Consider the following 20,990-nt stretch of genomic DNA (forward strand, 5'->3'; position numbering starts at 1 on the left):
GGTGTGGTTTAAATAATCCTTTGGGAGCTTGAGCCCCCCACCAATGCATAACCTAGACTTCTCTATTCTTGGTAAGTTAACCTTATATAGTTCCCTCAGTCATTCCTCTTCGTTTTTCAATGTCATAGCCATGAACTCTATTTCCACAGAAGGGTTCCCTTGTAGAGGCTTCCCTGCTTCCTCTCTACTCCTCTCTCTAATTGCCGTCTAACCCAACATTGCTGGAACGCAAAACAATCACACCTTATTGTGCGAGTCGAATATGTTCAGTCTCTCAAGGAATCCATACCAGTTTACCTGGTTGCACCTAAGTGTATTGATTGCCGTTTGACTTTTCAGAATAGCAATGTTCTGTTCCCTGTATTTCCTTTAGAGGTTGAAGGAGGCACATTTGCCGATGGCGTATATTTCCGCCTTGAATATACTAGTATCCTTACACGTTGCTACAAAGTATGTTTTTCTTGGATCAATGATTCCAGCGTACTCTTCCTCTGCTTTAAAGGGATTCGTTAGTGTGCCAGGTAATCAGGGGCTGGTTGAAGCCGTTTGTCATAACCACGCTCTTCCAACGTGTTTCATACTTCTTATCGAAATGAAACGTCGTTGTTATGTTATCCCTTGGTATCAATAATTCGGGGTGTCCCCTAGAAAAAATATCAATTCTTCTTCGATTTCGGCCCACCTCACTGACACTCCCGCCCATTTTGAAGATGGTCCTAATTGCCTGCACCTGTGTATGCAGATGGTGGGAAGTTAATCTTCCCAGACGGGACCACTTTCAACTAAATTGACCACGTGCTGCAAATAGTCAAATGGAGAAGCGAATTCACAGACGGAAAAAGGAAGCATGGGAAAACCAACAGATCTGTGAACTCGAAACAAAAAACAACCGCACCCGGCGTGGAAGTTTTACCAACAAGTTAGGAGGATGAAGCCTTATACACCTCGATGCTCACCCTGCCGAGATGAAGAGGGAAACTTGATTTCCGAAGAATGGCCATAGGTAATGGGTTGAATATTTTGATGAACTGCTCAACAACCAGAAGATGGGCGAGTTGGAGGTTCCGCCAACTGAAGACAACGGATACATACTGCCAACACCAAGTATAGAAGAAACAGTCCGCGCAATTCATCGGCTTAAAAATCACAAGCTGCAGGAGCCGATGCAATTACAACCGAATTGGTTAAATATGGACGCGACCAATTACACCAAGCAGTTCATCAACTAATGCTCAAGGTGTTGGACAGCGGATCAATGCCTGACGACTGGGAACGAGGCATTATCTGTCTCATACGGAAAGGGGAAATATTACACAGTGCAGCAATTATAGAGGTATCACGTTGCTGAGTACCATCTATACGATATTCTCCGCTATCTTGCTAGGTCGGATAGCCCCATACGCCCAGAATATCATTGGCCCATACCAAATCACCGACTTTAAAGCCGCCTATGATAGCATAGCCAGGGTACATGACCATAAGAGAATTCGGTATTCTGATGAAATTCATAAGACTGACTAGGCTGACCCTGACCAATGTTCGAAGTCAGATAAAAGTAGCAGGATCACTCTCGATACCATTACTAAGGTAAAAGGGTCCATTATCATGCGTCCTGTGTAACCTGGCCCAGGAAAAAGTGATCCGTGGCGCTGATGTAAATGCGAGCGACACGATTCTCTTCAAGTCCACCCAACTACTGCCTTGTACTGACAATATCATGGGAAGAACGACCCGAGAGGTGCAAACTGCCTTGATCTAGATCGAGCAGGCGGTAATGGGGGCGAGATCTTAGGCTGCACATCAACGAAGGCAAGACGAAGTATATATTAGCAACGCCAGTACCAACCAAAAACATCATGGTCAAATGAGAACAATAAAGATAGGAGACTGCAATTTTCAGACCGTTGATAGTCTCTCCTACCTAGGGTCAAAAATCATAACCGATAACAACTACGACGATGAGATCCGTGCACGGTTGCTGGCAGCCAAAAGAGCCTATTTCAACTCACGGAAACTGTTTCGCTCGAAACGTCTCACCATAGGGTCAAAGTTCTTACTTTATAAGACAATAAGCTTTCCAGTCCTTATCTATTCCTCGGAGACCTGGGGTCTTAGCAAGAAAAATTGCAAGCCCTTAGCCGCGTCCGAAACAAGAGTCCTCCGAAGAATTTTTTGCCCCTACATGAGGATGGACTATTCCGTGGTCTACGAAATCTATGAGCGATACCACTTAGTCCATACGGGTCAGGGTGATTCAGTCGGAAGAGTTTATGAGGGCGATATCTATGGTAGAAGAGTAAGATGAAATAGACCCTGCCTAAGATGGAGCAATGGCGTAAACCAGGACACCAGACAGCTTTTTGGGATATCGAGTTCCTTATTAAGGCGCGCCTAGGTCGGATATCGGTTGCACCGTTGATGATGATGATCAGGTTCTACTGCTACTATACTCTGGATGCTGCCGTAGGCTATAAACTTATGGATACTTAAAATAGGCAATGGATGGAAGTCACAAATTGGGGATGGACGACACTACACCCGGATGCTCGGTGAGCGGGTTGTTCTGGAATCAAAAATTGTAGGGAGAACTATCCAAGCTATTCCGAAATTCTTGGTTGAGTTGAGGAACTGACAACGATGGTGCGTTGTTAACACTGCAGCAAACCAGTTTCACATTCAAGGACCTTGTGAAAACAGGAAATTTCGCAATCCCTATAAGCGACATATTCAATTCACAAATATGGCATATTTTTTGGTAGTTGCGATACAAAATGAAAAAGACTGCATGGGAAACGGTCGCTCCATTTATATAAAACCAATCCTCATATCGGGATGCGTGGCGTGTATCCTAGGGCAGAACTCAACATCATGGGTCACGAAGAGGTCCATCGCTTTGCAAAAGTCGGATAATCTTATGTAGAATAAAAGAGGCAAGAGTAGAAGATTAGTTGCAACTAAGAATTGTATACAATATATAACGAACGAGCGGGATGAGTCCTTACCAAGCTGTGGAACCTTGAATGACCAGGTGACGTGAAGCGAACGGCGGCGTAAAAAATCCCCCCCGCTTGTTAGATCGAGGGGACTTTAGGCAAATATATGATTTGGGCGGTCAAGTCGTTGATCATAATATATTTATCAAATATACTAAAAGGTCACTATTTAATATATTGATATATTCTTTACCATTGTTCCCTGCGAGGGTCAATCTGGTAATACATCTTCTGCAACGGAGGTAAATTGTGAGGTCAATGATTTTTCTCGGAAAACTACACAAGTCTCTGAATATTTCTCTGGACTTACAACAGACACTGAGATTGAAAGCTGTGACCCACAATGGAAATATCTTGCAATCCTTTTATTTTAAATGATTGCTTGACAAACATACTCCAGAGATGACTTGGGACTGTGGTATACGGACCCTGATTATTAGTAGCAATGCCCCATTTGATAAGACCTACCTAGTTTGCCCATTCTTCCTTCGGCAGTGAAATATCTGTTGGTGAGTAATGCTATATTTTTTATCTGGTACCTGAGTATGATCCGGGACTTTGCAGTTAGAATCTAATTTGAAACTGACCTCTCATTACATGGAGGAAACTACTCTTGACTCCACAAAGAATCTCCGAAGATGGAATAGCAGAAAGATTAACTTGCAGTGCTCCTCAATTCCGTTATGGTTAAGCCCCTTTGAGATGGGAAAAGAGGTCAAACTTTGCACCCTCGGGTTGAATATTAAAAACCATTGCCCATTTCTTAAATAAAAACTCAAAATAGTAACATTACTGTTTGTAATTGTTAGTTAAGCTAATTCTTACAACAAATTTAACAATTGAACAAAATTAATTTAAATCATTCCAAACACTGTTCAAAAACCATAACTTTACTTCAGTGTTTTAGTTGCCTATGTTTCCCTACAGAACAGTCCGCAATACGGACACAGCGACGAATGCTAAAACGCCCGTGGAAACAATAATTGAACCTGCTCCATCGCCACCTCCACCGCCATTACCACCTCCTTCTTCCTCTTCCTCCTCCTCCTCCTTCTCTCCATCATTGTCTGCGTAGAACTTGTTCATCCAACTCATAATAGGATGCCTGTTGTTTTCAGTCCAGGCCAAGTTATTTGTGACCATAGTCCTTATTGATGGCAGTTGTGTATCATCCAGGCTGCCTGCTGCCTTCAACTTCTCCAAGAGAGTTTCGAACTAGAAATAAGCACAAAATATAGAGAATTGATTTTTATGAGAGGTCGCAAAATATGTAACGTAAAATCCACTTACGAGGGCTGACCGTTCGTCAGTGTAAATACGTAAGGCGATGCTTCTGACACCTAAAAGGACAGTGTCGCTTGTAGTTGAAAGCTTGGAGTATTCTTGGTAATTTTCTGACAAAAATTCGATGGCAGCTTCGACTCCCTTAACGCTCTTATCCACTACATAACCCAGAATATTCAACTTCTCTGAATTGCTTAATGGCGACGCAGGATCAAATATGCTTTTCAGGTACGTTTTAAGTAAGGAGACTTTACGCATGCACCCTAAACCTTGCAAGATGTTATTACGGAGAGCTTGAACTTCAGTTGTCTTCAATGACTGGATCATCAAATTCATGTCAAATTCAGTGCCATTGATCATTCCGGTACATGTAATTGTAGCACGCAGGTTTGCCTCAATTTTGTTTCCATATTGAGCGAATTGGATGAGTTTCTTGTTGGATGCTTCCAGACATTCGGCGTTATTTCCGCGGCAGGCCAAGTTGATAATAGCTCCTCGAATACGTCTTGTTAAATGTGCGTCACTGCTCTTCTCATCGACTCCGATAGTTTTGAAGTAATTTTGGGCCATTCTCTTAACGAAGAAACGGTAGGCTCGGTATTCCTTGTCACCAGCCAAATAGGAATCCAAGGTAGTGAAGATTGAATTGGCATTCGCCCAAGGAGCGTAATCTTCCTCGCTCTTCAAATATGACATAAGCTCGAATAAAACGTCATATTCTAGGATTTCTGCCAAGATGAGCCGGTATGCGTCCTCTATCAGTTGAGCCCGATTATGCTTGTGGATTTTCTTATGGTCAGCCTGTAGGCCATTTGCTAAAAGAGCCCAGTTCTGTGCGTCATAGTTAACTCTATAGAAGCTCGTTGCTTGCTTATTCAATACAATCCAGTCGTCATTTGTCCACTTTTGTGCTGTCTGCTCTACGACGGCCGACTGTTCGTTAGGGGAGAGATATCCGGCCATGTTGGTTGAACTGAAGTCAGGATTACTTCCAGTGGCAAAGTTGTATGGAACCCACCACGTACGCTTGTCTGTTGATCCAACCGAGCTTGTACCATCGAATGGTCGCTGTTGGATTGTGAATGTCCCTTTACTGTAATCACGGGTTACTGTGATCAGAGGGTAACCTCCCTGGTTAGTCCAAGTTTTCAGCAGTATATCAAGGGCGACAGCATTGTTATTGAAAATACCATCTTCGTAGGTTGCATCTTTGAAACATTGGAATAAATCATCCTCTGTGGCTGATTGGTATCTCCTGCGGAAATTGTGAAAAAATTATGTGGAATTAGCAGAGTATTTGAAAGTCTCTGGAAAACAAGAGAATGGCAGGAATATTCAAGAAGTCTTCAGCCTTATAAATCATTCCAGCGCATTTTAATGACGAATTTAGAATACGCTTGCTTTTAGCGGTTTTAGTTACATTCAATGCCTTATACGTATCTACGATACGTTGATTCAGTGCGTGACATTCAAGGATTTTGTGCAGTCCACCGAAAATTGAGGGTTCAGCACCTGTCAGTTGTAGTTGCTTTTAATGCTCCGATATACCGAACAAGCCTGCAAGCCCTTGCAAGTATGATACATAAAAGCAGACTGGCTTCTACTCGACAATCGAATCTTCGCTGTCAGTGACATCCTTTGACGGAGAAAATAATCACTCTCCTAATATTTCTAATAATAACCAAAGTATGGAAGAAGGCAGTTTCCTAGTGCATTTCATATTTTATGGTGGTTGTGTTGAGTTCAATGCTACGCAGATCATCATAATCATCAACGGCGCAACAACCGGTATCCGGTCTAGGCCTGCCTTAATAAGGAACTCCAGACCGAGGTCTACCAATTCCATATCCCTAAAAGCTTTCTAGCGTCCTGGCCTACGCCATCGCTCCTTAGGCAGGGTCGGCCTCGTCTTCTTTTTCTACCATAGATATTGACCCGCCCACCGTAACCTATTGAGCCGGATTTGATCCACAACCGGACGGTCATGGTATCGCTCATAAATTTTGTAGTTACGTAGACTACGGAATCGTCCATCCTCATGTAGGGGGCCAAAAATTCTTCAGAGGATTCTTCTCTCGAACGCGGCTAAGCGTTCGCAATTCTTCTTGCTTAGAACCCAGGTCTCCGAGGAATATATGAGGACTGGCAAGATCATTGTCATGTACACAAATCATGGTACTCAAATTCGAAATAAAGGACAGTCGGACGCCTGTTTAAGAAAAGGGGATCAGTCTTTGCAGTCTGCATGGCTATGCATCTCCTTGGTAACCCAAGGAAAAGATGGGGAAATCTCATGCCTCATTAAATTTGACCACTATTAACTTAACTTGTGTTATATCCACCGACAACGTGACTCCCTTTTGATTCTCGAATTTACTTAAAAGTATTCCCTCATTTTCGTAAAATCCGACTAAGAAAAGGGATATATCTGGGTTAGCAATCTGCAAGTTTCGACTCCTCTTTTCTATACTGAAACACTATTTGCGGCTCGGATAAGATTTGACAATTGTACAGTGTCAAGACTATATCCTTATGATAATGACAAGAAAATTCCTACTCCTCCCGCCCAAAAGGTCCACTTTGTCCAGCTGAAGCAGCGTCTCAACACTACAAGCTTGTCACTCTGGAATTTAGCTGTGTTGCCTATATAGATGGCTGCTATTTGCCCCACAGTGGAGTATAGCGCTTCAAATACACCCGCGGGCTATCGTTCATGGTTACTTGAAATGCGTTTCAGCTCCATCCCACGAATTCTCGGGATGTCCACACACCTCCTCTGCTGTTTCACGTCAAAAGCCCTTAAGGCTATTCACATGGTGAATTCCACTGCATGGCGTAGCCAGTAATGCAATTTTCACCTCTCCTTAATGTGTGACCTATCCACTGAAACTTTTGCCTTCCCATCACATTGCGTACAGGTGACAGGCATGTGTGATGACCAAGCTCCTTATTTGAGGCCAACGTACGCCGATAGTACGTCGCAGACAGGTGTTGAGGAAGGTTTAAAGCTTCCGGGTGACAGCGGGGGTGACTTATCATATGCTTCTCCCACATAATAACACAAAAAGAACACTCGCACAGAATAGTCTGTGTTGAGATGATTGCATTTTCAGATTTTAGACGATGGAGGGAAAGCGGATCTAATGCTGTTAATGCGTTATTAAGTTCGGTGCCACCGTCAGCAGTAACTCCACTTCCTAGATATGCAAAATTGATTCCTTCAATGCACTTCCCATTAATAGATAGGCATAATGTGAGACTGTTGGTTTTATTGGTGTTCGTTTTCAATCGAACTCCACTTGTCCCTTTTTCCAAATCCAGAGCCATTTGATCCGGATGCATGACCCGGTGAAAGAGCAAACAGACGTCATCAGCGTAGACGAGGTGTTTTAGAAAAGTTTCCATGGCCCATTGAGCTCCTTCACGTCATCTGGGCAAGGCAGCATGAAAAACGCCACCGATAACAAGAAGAAAAGTATTATTGACAAGATACATCCCTGGCGGATTCCTCTTTTGATTCCTCTGCGATTTTACCTTAATGGAACAAATGACATTTTGTGCCATCATATGTCACTTTGATTATAGCCATTGTTTGTGATCACCTCCTTCTTCATCTCTAAGGAGACGGACTTGGATTCCCAGGTTTTCCGTACGGGAGGTAGAAGATATGAAGAAACTGGAGATGCAGCGATAAATAGCTCTGTGGGAAGGCGGCCGAGACCAGCGGCTTTACCTCATTTGACTGCAGTAATAGGTGATTTGCCTTTTCTTTAAATTAGAGTCCGTATCCGCATGTTACTGTGACTAGCCAATTCCTCCACAAGAGGCGGTGTTTCCCTGAATATAATGCGGTTGAGAAACGTAATGCAGTATTCTTTCCACCTCTTCGGGGCGCAAGTTTTTTCGTGGTGTAGTATATACTTCTGAAGTCAAGTGCAATAACAAGTCCCCCTTTTGTCACGACGCACACTACGTTCAACTGCTCGGGATTTCGCTCGCTATCGGTCATATCTTCGTTATCGCTTGCGGCGGTCTATGGCCTTCGTGAGGTGGTGAATGACCTGCGTATCACACATCAAAGAGCATTTTTATAGCGGCCGAATGTTCTTCGAAATTTTCAAGCGGTTACTCAGTGAACCTGCCATGTGAACAGCAATATAGCTCTCCCATTGTTGAGCGACAGCTGGATTATGCAAACTGTCGATTGTGAGCTTGCGTGGTCGCACTTCTCCAACTGTGAGAGAAATAGCGGACGGTTTCCGCAAGAGAAGGTAAGTAACCATCAAATGGTGATCCCTTTCGAGGCCGATGCCAACGCCTCTTTTGTTATGCACATCCAGGAGAAAATTTCAAAGTCTACTGCTGATCGCAAGGTGGTCAATTTGATTCCTCAGTCATCGAACAATGTGCTACAAATGACGAAGTCGTGGAAGCTGTACCACCAACTTTCCACCATTATCGTTCTATTTGCTAACACCGTGTTTTCCCATCACATGTCTGAGCAAACTGTTGTCATAGCCCACTTTGGCATTCACATCAGCTATCAAGATCACAAGTCAAGAGAGTGCGCCTTGCGGTAGCCGATAATGGACCATGAAATCTGATCCCAAGTTTCTCGACTATCCTGAAACCTGCTGCGGTCCTTCTCACCGAATCATGGAGCTTGGCTAAATGGTTCTGGATTTGAAGATGGAGACGAATAGGGTCAAAATAAAAAACCGAAGTTCAAATCTCGCTTGGTCAGGGCGGTCTTCCCATTCCATTAATAAGTAGCAAACTCTAGGCGCCCTTCAATTTACACACCGGTTGATGGTGGAAGTGTACACACCTGTTGATGATGGCACAGAATTCGACGCGGCTGGGCAATTCCGCACCTTCAATCAGCATTCGCTGGTTTGTCCAAAATCTAGAAATGTAACTTTCTCACCACTAATTGAAAGTTGAAAATGTTCAGTTGAGAGTTCTCAGTGAGAGCCGTTTATGAAAAGTGACCGCCCTTATTATGGGAAGGCTCTAAAGCTTCATCAACTCATTTTGTGTCCTGTCTTCGGGGTACTCTGGTCTGACACAATAACAAAAGAATAGTTAGGACGGTGCGTGGGCCAAATGTCTTGATGCGAAGACGAGAGTGGTAGGGAATAGGACACAACCGGAATGGCCAAAGAACAGGTCATACGGCGCAGAACAGCGGTGAACGATAGCAAGTTTGCTGGATAGTTCTGAAACCCCAAAAACTGCATCGCACAAGGCGTTATACCATGAGGCGGAACCCTCTATCCTAGGATGGGCAGAGACTCGATCGTCCTAGATTTAAGGAGCCCAGAATGGTACAAGGCGAAAGTAAGTTTTCCAAAAGGCATGTGGGCTCTGAGAAACGTTTCGGTAATTGCGCCGAGTTTAGATAGGAGGAGGTGGTTTGAATTCAGGCAACTACATGTATATTTCTGTCAATTCATTGAGGACTCCTATGGAATCAGGTACGTCTTGAATTTTCTGATTGTTATATTCCGTTGAATATTTTTGCTGCCAGTTTGTCTGTCTTTTTGTATGTCTCACGCATTTTTCACAAAATCCATCACTTCTGCTGATACGAAATTCGGTGGAAAGTCGTGGTTATAAGTAAAGATCAAGGAGAGGTCCCCATAGGAACAAATGTGGGATTTTTAGATTTTTTTGCTTTTGAAATAATCTTGCTAACTGGAGCAACTGGGGGGAGTTCAACAGCGCATACCAAAAGCCCTATGTGTCATATAATGATATCATGTTTAGTTTTCAGATTTTATGAATGATGTTAATGATGACCTCCAAACCACCTCCCTCCCCATCACTCTTGGCAGTATTAAGTGAGAATCCATATGGTTATATATGGTGAAATACATTATACCTAAATTTTGCATATATAGAGACCTCCATTCTTCAACGCTCAACGATGTCATTCACCGTGTATGTCTCACAGTTCCTACATTCCCCCCATTTTTCAAAATTTGGATAATAGGTTGAATCCCCTGATCCCTAAGAAAAGTATGTATGAAAACAGACAGTCGGACAGACAGAACTTTACTACGACTTTTCGTAAGACTTTCCACAAAATCCTTGGTAGGGATTGGGGGAAAGGTTAGCAAAAAAGGGAAAGCCAAATAATTTGAGTCCTTGAATGACCAGTTAAGTCCTTTATTTTGACCTACGTTGCTTAATGCCAGTCGAACAGGCTTTTGTTTTTTTTTTGAAATTTTATCTGAACCTGAAATTAAATTTTTTTTGGACATATTCGCATCTAGGTGACGGTTGGTTTAATTGTTTTTATTTGTTTGATTGGAGAAATTAGTTGATGCAATCAACTCATATACTATGAGTTACACCGTAAAAGCAACCCTTAAATTTTCCTTTTTTAAGGTTTTGTGTAAACACAAAACCTTATTAAAATCGGTTTACTGTCTGTCTGTCCGTCACACGCATTTTTCTCGGAGATGGTTGCAGCGATTGACACCAAATTTGGTGGAAAGCTGGGAACTGTGAACGCACACGCATACAGTGAGTTACATCCTTTAATGATGAATTTAAGGGGGGGTCCCCATACATGCAAAAGGGGGGTGTAAATTTTTTTTTCATCAAATATAGTCATGTGGGGTATCAAATTAAAGGTCTCGGTTAGTACTTTTCGAAGACAGTCCTCGTTTTGACATTTGTTGAAAAGGTGGGGAAGGCGGGGGATTGAAAGTGACCATTCCTTTACAGGGGCCATTCTCAGAAACCACCCAACCGAAAAATCTGAAAAAAATCAGGAAGCTGCCACTATATGGTACCTGGGCTCCGAAATACCTTCCACATTGATATCTGCACAAATAAAGTTAACAATAGTATATTACTATAATTTTTAGTAATTCGCTGCAAGACCCCCCTTAAGTTCATGCTCGGACTACGAAATTTCGCAACAATATAGGATATAACATAAAGCATGATCTTACCAAGTTTGGTGGAAATCACACTATTACTAACAAAGTTATAATACGTCAAAGTTGTCGCTTCTTTGCAAATTGAAGACTATGAATGTCAATATCATCCGAAAGTGGATATTCTCACAAAATATATGCATATATTACGTGCTACGTACTGAGAAATACACAAAACCTTTCGTACCTGAAGCGTCCAGCTTCCGGTTTCCCGACTTGTTTTCCTTTAATTTATACTTACATTTGCTTTTGGTATGCTGACAGAGCCTTCTGGAAGGTGGGTTCAGTAAATGCATGTTGGAACATACGAAGAACACTTCCAGCTGAAAATAACGGAAAAGTCAGATAAATATATTGTTGGCAGTTTAAGGGAACGTTTATCATTTTGGGTTTAAAGAATTTTGTTTCTTATTTTTATTTTATTTATTCATTGGAATATCCATTTATTTCTTTATTTGTTTCATAATAAATTCTGTTTCAAATGGTGCAAAATTTTATTTAAAAAAGTGACTATGCTAACCTTGATCAATATGCGAGGTGAAATAAAAGCAGGGTCAACAACGGTCAAAAACACGGAGATGTCTTATCGTGTATTCATTCTAACCTGGCCCTGGGAAAAGTGATTCGTGATTATGAGGTTAATGCAGGGATATCATCCTTTTCAGTTCATCCAACTGACCTACGCTGACAATATCGACATCATTGGAAGAACAACCGAGATGAACAAACTGCCTCCATCTAGATGGAGCCGCCGGCAAAAACAAAAACAAAAACTGTTCCGTTCGCAACGTCTCACCTTAGGGTCAAAATTCGTACTGTACAAGACCATGATCTTGCCAGTCCTCATGTATCTCTCGGAAACTTGGGTTCTTAGCAAGAAAAATTGCGAGCCCTTTGCCGCGTTCGAGAGGAGATATCTATGAAGAATAGTCTCCTGTAAGAGAAGGGACGATTCCGCAGCCTATATAATGACGAAATTGATGAGCAATACCATAACTTTCAGTGGGTCAATTAATCCATATGGCTGAGAATGATCCAGCCCGTAATGCTATATGGGCAACATCTACTGCAGAAAAAGAAGATGAGGCAGACCCTGCCACAGATGGAGTGATGGCGTAGGCCAGGCCGCCGGACAACGTTTAGGGATATTGTTTAGGTGAACCACAACGCAAGCCCCGGATATCTGGAGTTCCTTTTCAAGGCAGGCTTAGACCGCATACCGGTTGCTGTGCCGTTGATGATGAAAGTATTAGTATTTTTCATAATACGATGTTTCGATTTATCGTGCGTCCTTTTCCCTGTTCTTCCACAAAGCGCAAAGTTTGGCACATTGCCTTGCCGAACTACACCATTTCCACACCCTTCACATTTTTTCCATACTTCTGAATCAATTCTGTGTACTTGTTCAATGTACGTACTCTAAAATTAAAAGCTCTCAAGTTCTTTAGAGTTAATTAACATATAAATATTTTTTCCATTTTCCTACTTAAGCTGAAAGAGGCACCAGGTCTATTTCAACGTGCTTTTCCATAATTATTTCTCACCCACTGGTCTTCTGGAAAGATTTATCACGATATATGGGCCTTCTGACATTCCTGATTGTTTCCGGAGATGTGCATCTCCGGAAACAGTACAGTACTCTCTGCGAGGAGACTTTCGAGTCCAGCAGTTTTTTTTTCTGATTGATTATATGTCCGAGATGATTCCTTTTTTGCTTGGAGGAGTAGTCAGTATCCGTACTTTACGATGACTAGCCACTTTACCGACAAGAGGAAGAACTTCAGCGAATGTAGTAGGGTTAAGAACAGTGAAGTGCTCGTTTACTCATCGTGAATGAGAAGGTGACCGTTAACCTTCCCTACTTTAAAAAATTGGCAAACCCCAGGAGATACACAGTTCTGATATCACTACGTTTTGCGGCATCTTCCTGAATGTCGCAATAACAAATTCGCTTTCCCAAGGCTCACACTACGATGAACTTCCCGCTTGGTATCGAAGGTCAGACGCTTCATACCCGACTTCGCTTGCAGTGGTCAATAGGGCCTTTAACCCCTTCCGTTCATCGAACCGCCCCCACGATTTCGCAGTCAACCCGACCCTATGATGCGCCTTGGGGACATTTTTAACAACGTAACAGCCGAGAAAAGAGCAATTTTGATGGTGGCCAATCACTCATCTTTAACCTCAGGAGAGTTTTCAGTGTATCTACCATTCGATCAGCAAGAAAACTCTCCCATTGTCAAGCAACCATACAAGCAGTCGATGTTGAACTTGAAGTGGCGACCACAACACCTAAACGACCGAAAACGAACATCAAATGGTGATTCTTTTGTAGAGTGATATCAGTGCATTTCTTCTTATCCACATCCAGAATTCTATTGCTGATCGCAAAGTTGTCATTCTGATTGCTCATACGCTGTCGGTCAATTTAACTCTGTTCCCGATTAATTTTTCATCAATGACGAGGCAATGGAAGCCGCAAAAATCTAAAAACCTCCTACCATTATCGTAACGATCGTCAAGACTGTACTTGCTTATTACATGTCCGAGTAATGTGTTATTAGAGCCCACCTTCGCATTCAAATCACCTATTACGATCACATGTGACCTTCAGGAAGCGTCCCCTGAACTGCTTGTAATTCCTCGTAGAGAGCATCCTTTCGGATTATATCGAAAGTCTCTGTTGGTGCATAGCACTGTACAATTGTGGAGTAGGTTAATTCGAACCGGAATCTTGCAGCCAGAACCCTGTCAGAAACCGGCTCCCAGGTCAAGAGAGTGCACATTACAATAATCTTCAGAATCAACCGGTCCAAGGATTCGCGTCGGCCACCAGTTGGCTTTCTAGAGTACAAAAGTACATTGTCATTACTATGGCAAGAGAGAGAGGAGCCTCTCCGGTGTTCCACCATCTAACTTCAGTTAGGCCCAGGACTCCCAGCTATAAACTGGCATTGGATTTCCCGTCTGTGTCAGTGAAAGCTAGCATTCTGAAGGCCATTTATGCCATTGTCGAAGAGGGTGCACACATTCACGAAGCCAATCGGCGTGATGTCAGTACTGGTCGAACAAGAAGAATAAAGATAGGAGAATACAACTTTGAGACCGTTGATAATTTCTCCTATCTAGGGTCGAAAATCACAACCGACAACAGCTACGATGATGAAATCCGCGCACGGTTGTTATCAACCAACAGAGCCTATCTTAACTTACAAAAACTGTTCCGCTCCAAACGTCTCACCATAGGATGCGAGCTCTCACTGTACAAGACAATGTATGTGACCTTTCCAGTCCTCATGTATTCCTCGAAGACTTGGGTTCTTCGCAAGAAAAATTGGGAACTCTTGGCCGCGTTCGAGAGAAGAATCCTCTGAAGAATTTTTGGCCCCCTACATGAGGATGGATGATTCCGTAGTCAACATAAGACGAAATCTATGAGCGATACCATGACCGTCCGGTTGTGGATAAAATCCGGTTCAGTAGGTTACGGTGGATGGGTCACTTAATCCGTATGGGTGACGATGATCTCACCCGGAAAGTCTATAAGGGCAATATCTATGGTAGAAAAAGAAGACGAGGCAGACCCTGCCTGAGATGGAGCGATGGCGTAGGTTGTAGGTTGTAGGTTGGTGGACCTCGGCGCAAAACCGGGATGTGTGCAGTGCCTTATTAAGGCAGGCCTAGACCGGATACCGGTTGTTGCGCCGTTGATAATGATGATGATCAATTTCTTATTCTCTGTCAAGGAGTCTCCTCTCCCAACAAATTATAAAGTCCCAGTTTGTTCAAGTTTCACAAGTTATCAAGGTTAGTTCAGTATTATCTGCAGTGGGAAGGATTTTTTTGGTGATCATACTAGGTACTCTTCGGTCAGCCAAAAATTAAATGGCCGTTTATTTCGCACAACGCTACCTGGAGTTAGACAGATTTCTCAGTGGCTATCGCGTTGGAATACTAATGACAAGAGGTGATATTTTTATGGACGGCAAGTGGCATTTCATTTTCTACTAGTACTAGACTACCATATAGAGCCCTGCATTTCTCCTTTAATATGGTATATCACGCTGTGAAATGCTAAATTTTATAAGGCAGAGAAATTGGTTGTGGCTTTGCGCCTGAAGCTGCCGGCAGGTGCCATGGGGTGTATGGGATAATGGAGAATGAATAGTACTTCCTTAATAAGTGACTCATCCACTGCTACTTCTGTCTTTCGATCACAATGTGTACGGGCACCAGGCCTATGCGCCGCCCAAATTCTTTGTTTGAAGTGGGAAGGCATGTGTTCCCCAATAATACGTCCCAAGCAAGTTTTTACGAAGGCTTGGAACTTTGGAGTCGCATTGGGGGTCACTTTTAACGTGCACAGAAAAAGTACTTCCATAAAACAGTTTTAACTTGATTTTGTTGTTGGGATAACTACATTTCCGAGGCAACGAAAAGGTATCTAGCTCAGAGATATACAAATTGGTAGACGACTTCAATGCTGTGCTTATTAGTGTAGATAGGAAGAGTAACCCATCAGACTGAGAACCTTGGTTTTGTTAGTGTTTATTTTCAGACCAATTCTACCAGTCACTCTTTCCGAATTCAGAGCTATTTGGCGAAGGCTCATGACCCAGTGTAAACGGTAAGAGCGTGTAATCGAGACGTTTGACGAAAGATGTCAAAATCTATTGAACTCCTCCACGCCCTCCCGACAAGAGAGCATGAAGAACGTCATCGATGACAAAAGGAGATGACATCAAAGACAAGGTGCCACCCTGGTGCATTTGACTTTCAATTCCTCTGAGATTATATGATGCTCTGAAAATAGCTATTGGCTTCAGCGTTGTTCGCGCTCTCGAACACTCTCTAGAAATCGATAAAACAATAGGTGAAGGGACTACGATTACTCACTGCTCCAAAATGATCCGTGGAGTGTCGATGCCTTCTCTCTGCATTCTAGCTTTCGAGATACATTCCATGATTATTTTACCTGTTATCTTTGCCTTGTCAGGGAGCACAGTTGCCACACTCAAAACGAGTTCTCGTGAAAGTATCGAATTTGCGGGAACTCCAAGTGCTACGATAAATAACTCTGTGGGGAGGCCGTAGAGCCCAGCGGTTTCACTCGGCTTGAGTACATTTATGGTCGAAATAATTTCATGTCTACTTGTGGAAACAGTCCGTATCCAAACGTGGTGACTAGCCATGCCATCCACATGTAATTGGGTTAGGAACTGTGTGAAGTGTCCCTTACATTTTTTCGGCTGCTCGTCATAGTGAATGAGGAGTCAACCATTAACCTCCCTCACAGGACCATCGAAAGATGGTAAATAGGCAAAACAATTTCTTTTGTCACGAACCTCACTGCGCAGAACTTCCCCGTATTCCGCACGGTATCACTTGCAGCACAATGCTGACCATATTGCCTCCTACAGTATACTGTAGTGTACCGTTTCGGTCTTGAATGAAGTGCTCTAACACACTTCAAGGCCCTGATCCAATATGAATTGTTGCACCAACGATTATTATTATTATCACTCGCAGTGGTCAATAGGGCCTTCAACCCTTTCCATTCATGGACCGGCTTCCACGATTTCACAGTCACCCAGACCTTATGACGTTCATTTTGAGGCGTTTTCTACAACTTGCGTAACACCGGGGAAAATAGCAATTTTGATGGCGACCAATCGCTCATCGATATTCTTAGACGGGTTCAGTGTATCTGCCATCCGATTAGCAAGAAACTCTCCAGTGTCAAGCAACCATTCATGCCGTCGATGTTGAACTTGATGGGTCGTAGCTCTCCACCCCCGCGCGAAGTGAGGGAGCTAACAAGGAAACGAATGTAAGTGAACAGCAGATTCCTGTCGAGATCGTCTTATGCACATCCAGCATTCTACTGCTGATCGGAAAGTTGTCAATCTGATTAGTCAGTCGAGCTCTATGCTTGATCAATGTATCACAAATGACGAGGCAATGTAAGCTGAAGGCCTCCCACCATTACCGTTACGGTTTCCAAGATCGTGCTTCCCCATCACAAGTCCGAGTAATGGGTTGTGAGGGTCCACTTTGGCATTTAGGTCACCCATCACAATGTCAACTTTCGGAAACTTCCGCTGAACTACGTGTAATTACTCGTAGAAAGCATCTTCCCCCACTATACCGGAAGTGTCCGTTGGTGCATAGCAGGGTATAATGTGGAGCTCATGAAGTTGGACCGTATTTTTGCAGTCAAAATCCTGTCAGAAACTACTGGAAGCTAGTGCTCCTTGCGATAGCCTTCAGACACAACCCGATACCGGTTTCGAATCTGAACAACTTGGCGTTCTAAGGTGCAAAAGCAGATTGCTATTAGTGTGGCAAGATGGAGAGGAGTACTCTCCGGTGTCCCACCATCTAACTTCACTTAGGCCTGGGACATCCAGCTTATATCATTGAATTTCTTGTCCGTATCACAGAAATCGAGCATTTCGAGGGTTCTCTACGCCGTTGTCGAAGAGCGTGGGCACATTCCTGAAATCAATTATAGTGCGTTCTCGCCAAAGGTCTGCGATGTGAGGTCAATCCCTATCTGAGGCGTTCTTGATGTTTTGGTAGAAATAAATTTTCAAAATTTTCAGATTCTTAGTCCACAAATTTGTATTCCTTTTAGTCGCCTCTTACTAAAAACAGAGAAGCCTTAGAGTGTATTCTTAAGTTCTAATTCGGGGTTCATATTTTCCTTGCAAATGGAAAAACTAATCCTAACGCGAGAAAGCATAGAGACACATGATAGGCAGCCTTGATGAATAAAATAGTAACCATCGCCAACAGTTGGGGGAGACTTTGGCAGCAGCAAAAAAGTTATTATAAGTTTGACATCGGGACATTCAGGAATGGACCAGAGGTTAATCAAATAGATCATGTCCTCATTGGATGTCACTAAGGCCGCTTTCGGTCTTGAATGAAATGCGCTAACACCCTTCAAGACCCTGATCCAATATGGATTGTTGCGCCAACGATTATTGTTATTTCAGTATGATGCTGCCTACTAAAGTTTACCGACACTGCAAAATGCTTAAGGGGGATTTACAGTGAATTTTCACAATATAATAATATACTGTTATTAGCTTTACTCGAGCAGATATCATAAGGGGGAGTATTTTGGGGTCTAAATACCAAGTGGTTTGACCACTATGATTTTTTACAGATTTTTCGATTGAGTAGTTTCTGAGAATAGCTCCTTCATGTAATTGCCCTTTTCGGGTGCCCGCACTCCTTGCCTTTGTAACCCTCATCAAGTTCAACAGGCAACAATGTCATTCACCGCATGTGCGGGGGTTCACAGTTTCCGCCTTCTCGCCGAATTTCGTGTCAATCAGTATAGTCGTTTCTGAGAAAAGTGCGTGTGCCTGACAAACAGAGGGACAGATTGACAGACAGTGAATCGATTTTGTTGAAAACAAAACCTGAAAAATTTTCTTCTATCCACCCTTGGAGCATGTCACCCTACCAGTGAAGTCAACCCAGCTAATAGCATATGTAGATGATATTAACAATATGGCACGCCCAATACCCAAAACCAAAACACTTTTTCTTGTTCTACCGTTCTCAATAAATTGAAAAAATTTGCACACGTAAAAAACGAAAGTGAAAAAACGTCCTTCACACGGGGTGACTCCCTTAAGTTTTAAACAATGCGTGCAATATGCTTGTGACAAGGGATCCGCATTCAGTATGGCCCTGACAAGGATAACACCGAACGGGGGAGGGCCACGGTATACATGTAGGCTACTTATTGTCTGCTCTATGCAGCCACAGTTTGGGAAACGGATTGCGAATCGCAGCTAACGCTCATAAACTGAGTACAGTCTACTGGAGAACAACCCTGAGGGCGTGTTCTCCTTTCGGAACGTCTCAGGTCAGACTGCACTCGTCTTCTGGGAAATGACGTCAATTGACATCTTGGCAGACGAGATGTCGAGCATATACAATCTGAAGTCAGCCTCTCCTTTATTGGGTGTTGGTCATACAGGCTGATTCCTATCATTAAGGAGTGGCTGGGAAGATAATGTGCGGCGATTAATTATAATCTTACGCTATTACTGGCGGGAAATCGCCTGTACCTCTACGTGGTTCAAATTGGAAAATTCGTCCAATTGTCAAAACTGCGAAGGAGTCCTCGAATAGCTAGAGCACGTGTTCTTTTACTGTCCAAGATTCGTGGGCGAGAGAAGAAACCTAGAGGACTACCAGTGAAGCACTGGTACCGGAAAATGTGGTGAGAATAATGCTGACAAGAGAATTTGTATGTGATCAACTCAATGATCGCTTCAATCCAGGGCAAACTGCCAAAAGTGGAAGAGGTGAGGAATGCAACTTTATGATGGTTCAACAGGGCAGTGGGAGAGTCAGGGGTGGTTTTACTGAGTAAAAATTTCACACTTTCTTTAGAATCTTTAGAATATTTTTATCTCCTTGCAAATAAAAACCGCCAGGAAGACATTGAACCGATTTTAATAAGGTTCTGTTTCGGACTTCACACTACAGCAGGTCATTGCTAGAATTTGGAAATTGGAGAACGGAGGGGAGGATCAAGATTTTTGATGGCAATGTATTCTGCATGCTAAGGCTCAATTTCTATAGTCATCTCATTAAGGGGTAATATGACTTATGTCTGACATCATGACTTATGTCTGGCATGCATATAGCTCAGTCGCTATAGCTCTCACCGGCGACAGAGGGATCCGTACCATGACTAGATGTCAGATACCAGTCGACTCAGCTGTGAATGAATACCTGAGTCAAATCAGGGTAATGACTACTGGCGGGCACAATATTGACCCCATGTCCTCCTTCAATGTCCTGCGGTGTAGCGCTACGATCTTGAATGAAGTACTCAAACACTGATCCAATCTCTGATCCAACTTGATTGTCGTGATAATGATTATTATTATCCTACTTATGTCACAATTGACTCTATGCGGTCAGCAAGATTTCAATCCATTCCGAAATATAAGATACGCATGAAATAATTTTTAAGTTTTCAAGACCACAAATACATACCTTTTCCATAAGACACGTAGTTGAAAAGTCCTGCAATACCAGCGGGAGATTCAGCGTAGGCAGACATAGGGCGTGGGTTGGATTGTGCATCATTTATCAAGGAACTTCTTAGGTATTCAGCTACAAATGCTTGCATAAGATCCCATTCGGGGTAAACCTAAAAAAGAATTTTTTTTTAATTGTAATTTTTTAAAATGTGCGATATCAATTTCCTGACGATTATAAAAAATTTCAAGGGTAGTTAATCAAAAGTTGGTCAATTAAAACTCGATCAAAGCGATTATTTTCGCTTATCTTTCAGACTGGGACATTCCAGAATCAAATGGTTATAAATGTAATCCTCTATTAAGCTGAAAAATTGGTTTCGGGTAATAAAGGTCACATTCAATAAAATGAGATTTGATAGGGAATTTGTATTTTGGTCAATTAATAAATTTCGCAAGATTGTCCAATGATGAGAGTTCACGTCTCCTTCCAATAAAGGGAATAGAGTGATTTGTTGAAGAGATGAAGTTTTGGAATGATAGAAATTATTTAGAATAGATAAGTATATTTCAATAGATAAATATTCCTGAATAAAGCTTTGAATCATAATTAATATCGGAATCAGTTCATATCGAAGAAACTGGAACCAGAAAGATACTAAATATAGGCGGAAAACCAGAAGCTGGACGCTTCAGGTATGAAAGGTTTTGTGTATATATATAAAGAGGCTTTAGTGTGCATTTGTCTG

The 20,990-nt window shown here is 42.6% G+C and overlaps 1 protein-coding gene across 2 annotated transcripts in view; it reads right to left on the minus strand.

The window, feature by feature from the left end:
• Positions 1–3,774: 3,774 nt before the first annotated feature.
• The window catches only part of LOC119657253 (aminopeptidase N-like), a 33,880-nt gene continuing 16,664 nt past the window's right edge, over positions 3,775–20,990 (minus strand). For both annotated transcript variants that reach the window (XM_038064073.1, XM_038064074.1), the window contains exons 4-7: positions 20,258–20,414; positions 11,469–11,550; positions 4,284–5,532; positions 3,775–4,208 (exon numbers count right to left, since the gene is read on the minus strand). In XM_038064073.1, the coding sequence (XP_037920001.1) occupies positions 3,915–4,208; positions 4,284–5,532; positions 11,469–11,550; positions 20,258–20,414 (1,782 nt within the window). In that variant the 3' untranslated portion in view covers positions 3,775–3,914. The remainder of the gene's footprint in view (positions 4,209–4,283; positions 5,533–11,468; positions 11,551–20,257; positions 20,415–20,990) is intronic.

The sequence above is a fragment of the Hermetia illucens genome, chromosome 5 (genome assembly GCF_905115235.1).
Source record: "Hermetia illucens chromosome 5, iHerIll2.2.curated.20191125, whole genome shotgun sequence".
Classification (NCBI taxonomy): Eukaryota; Metazoa; Arthropoda; class Insecta; order Diptera; family Stratiomyidae; genus Hermetia; species Hermetia illucens.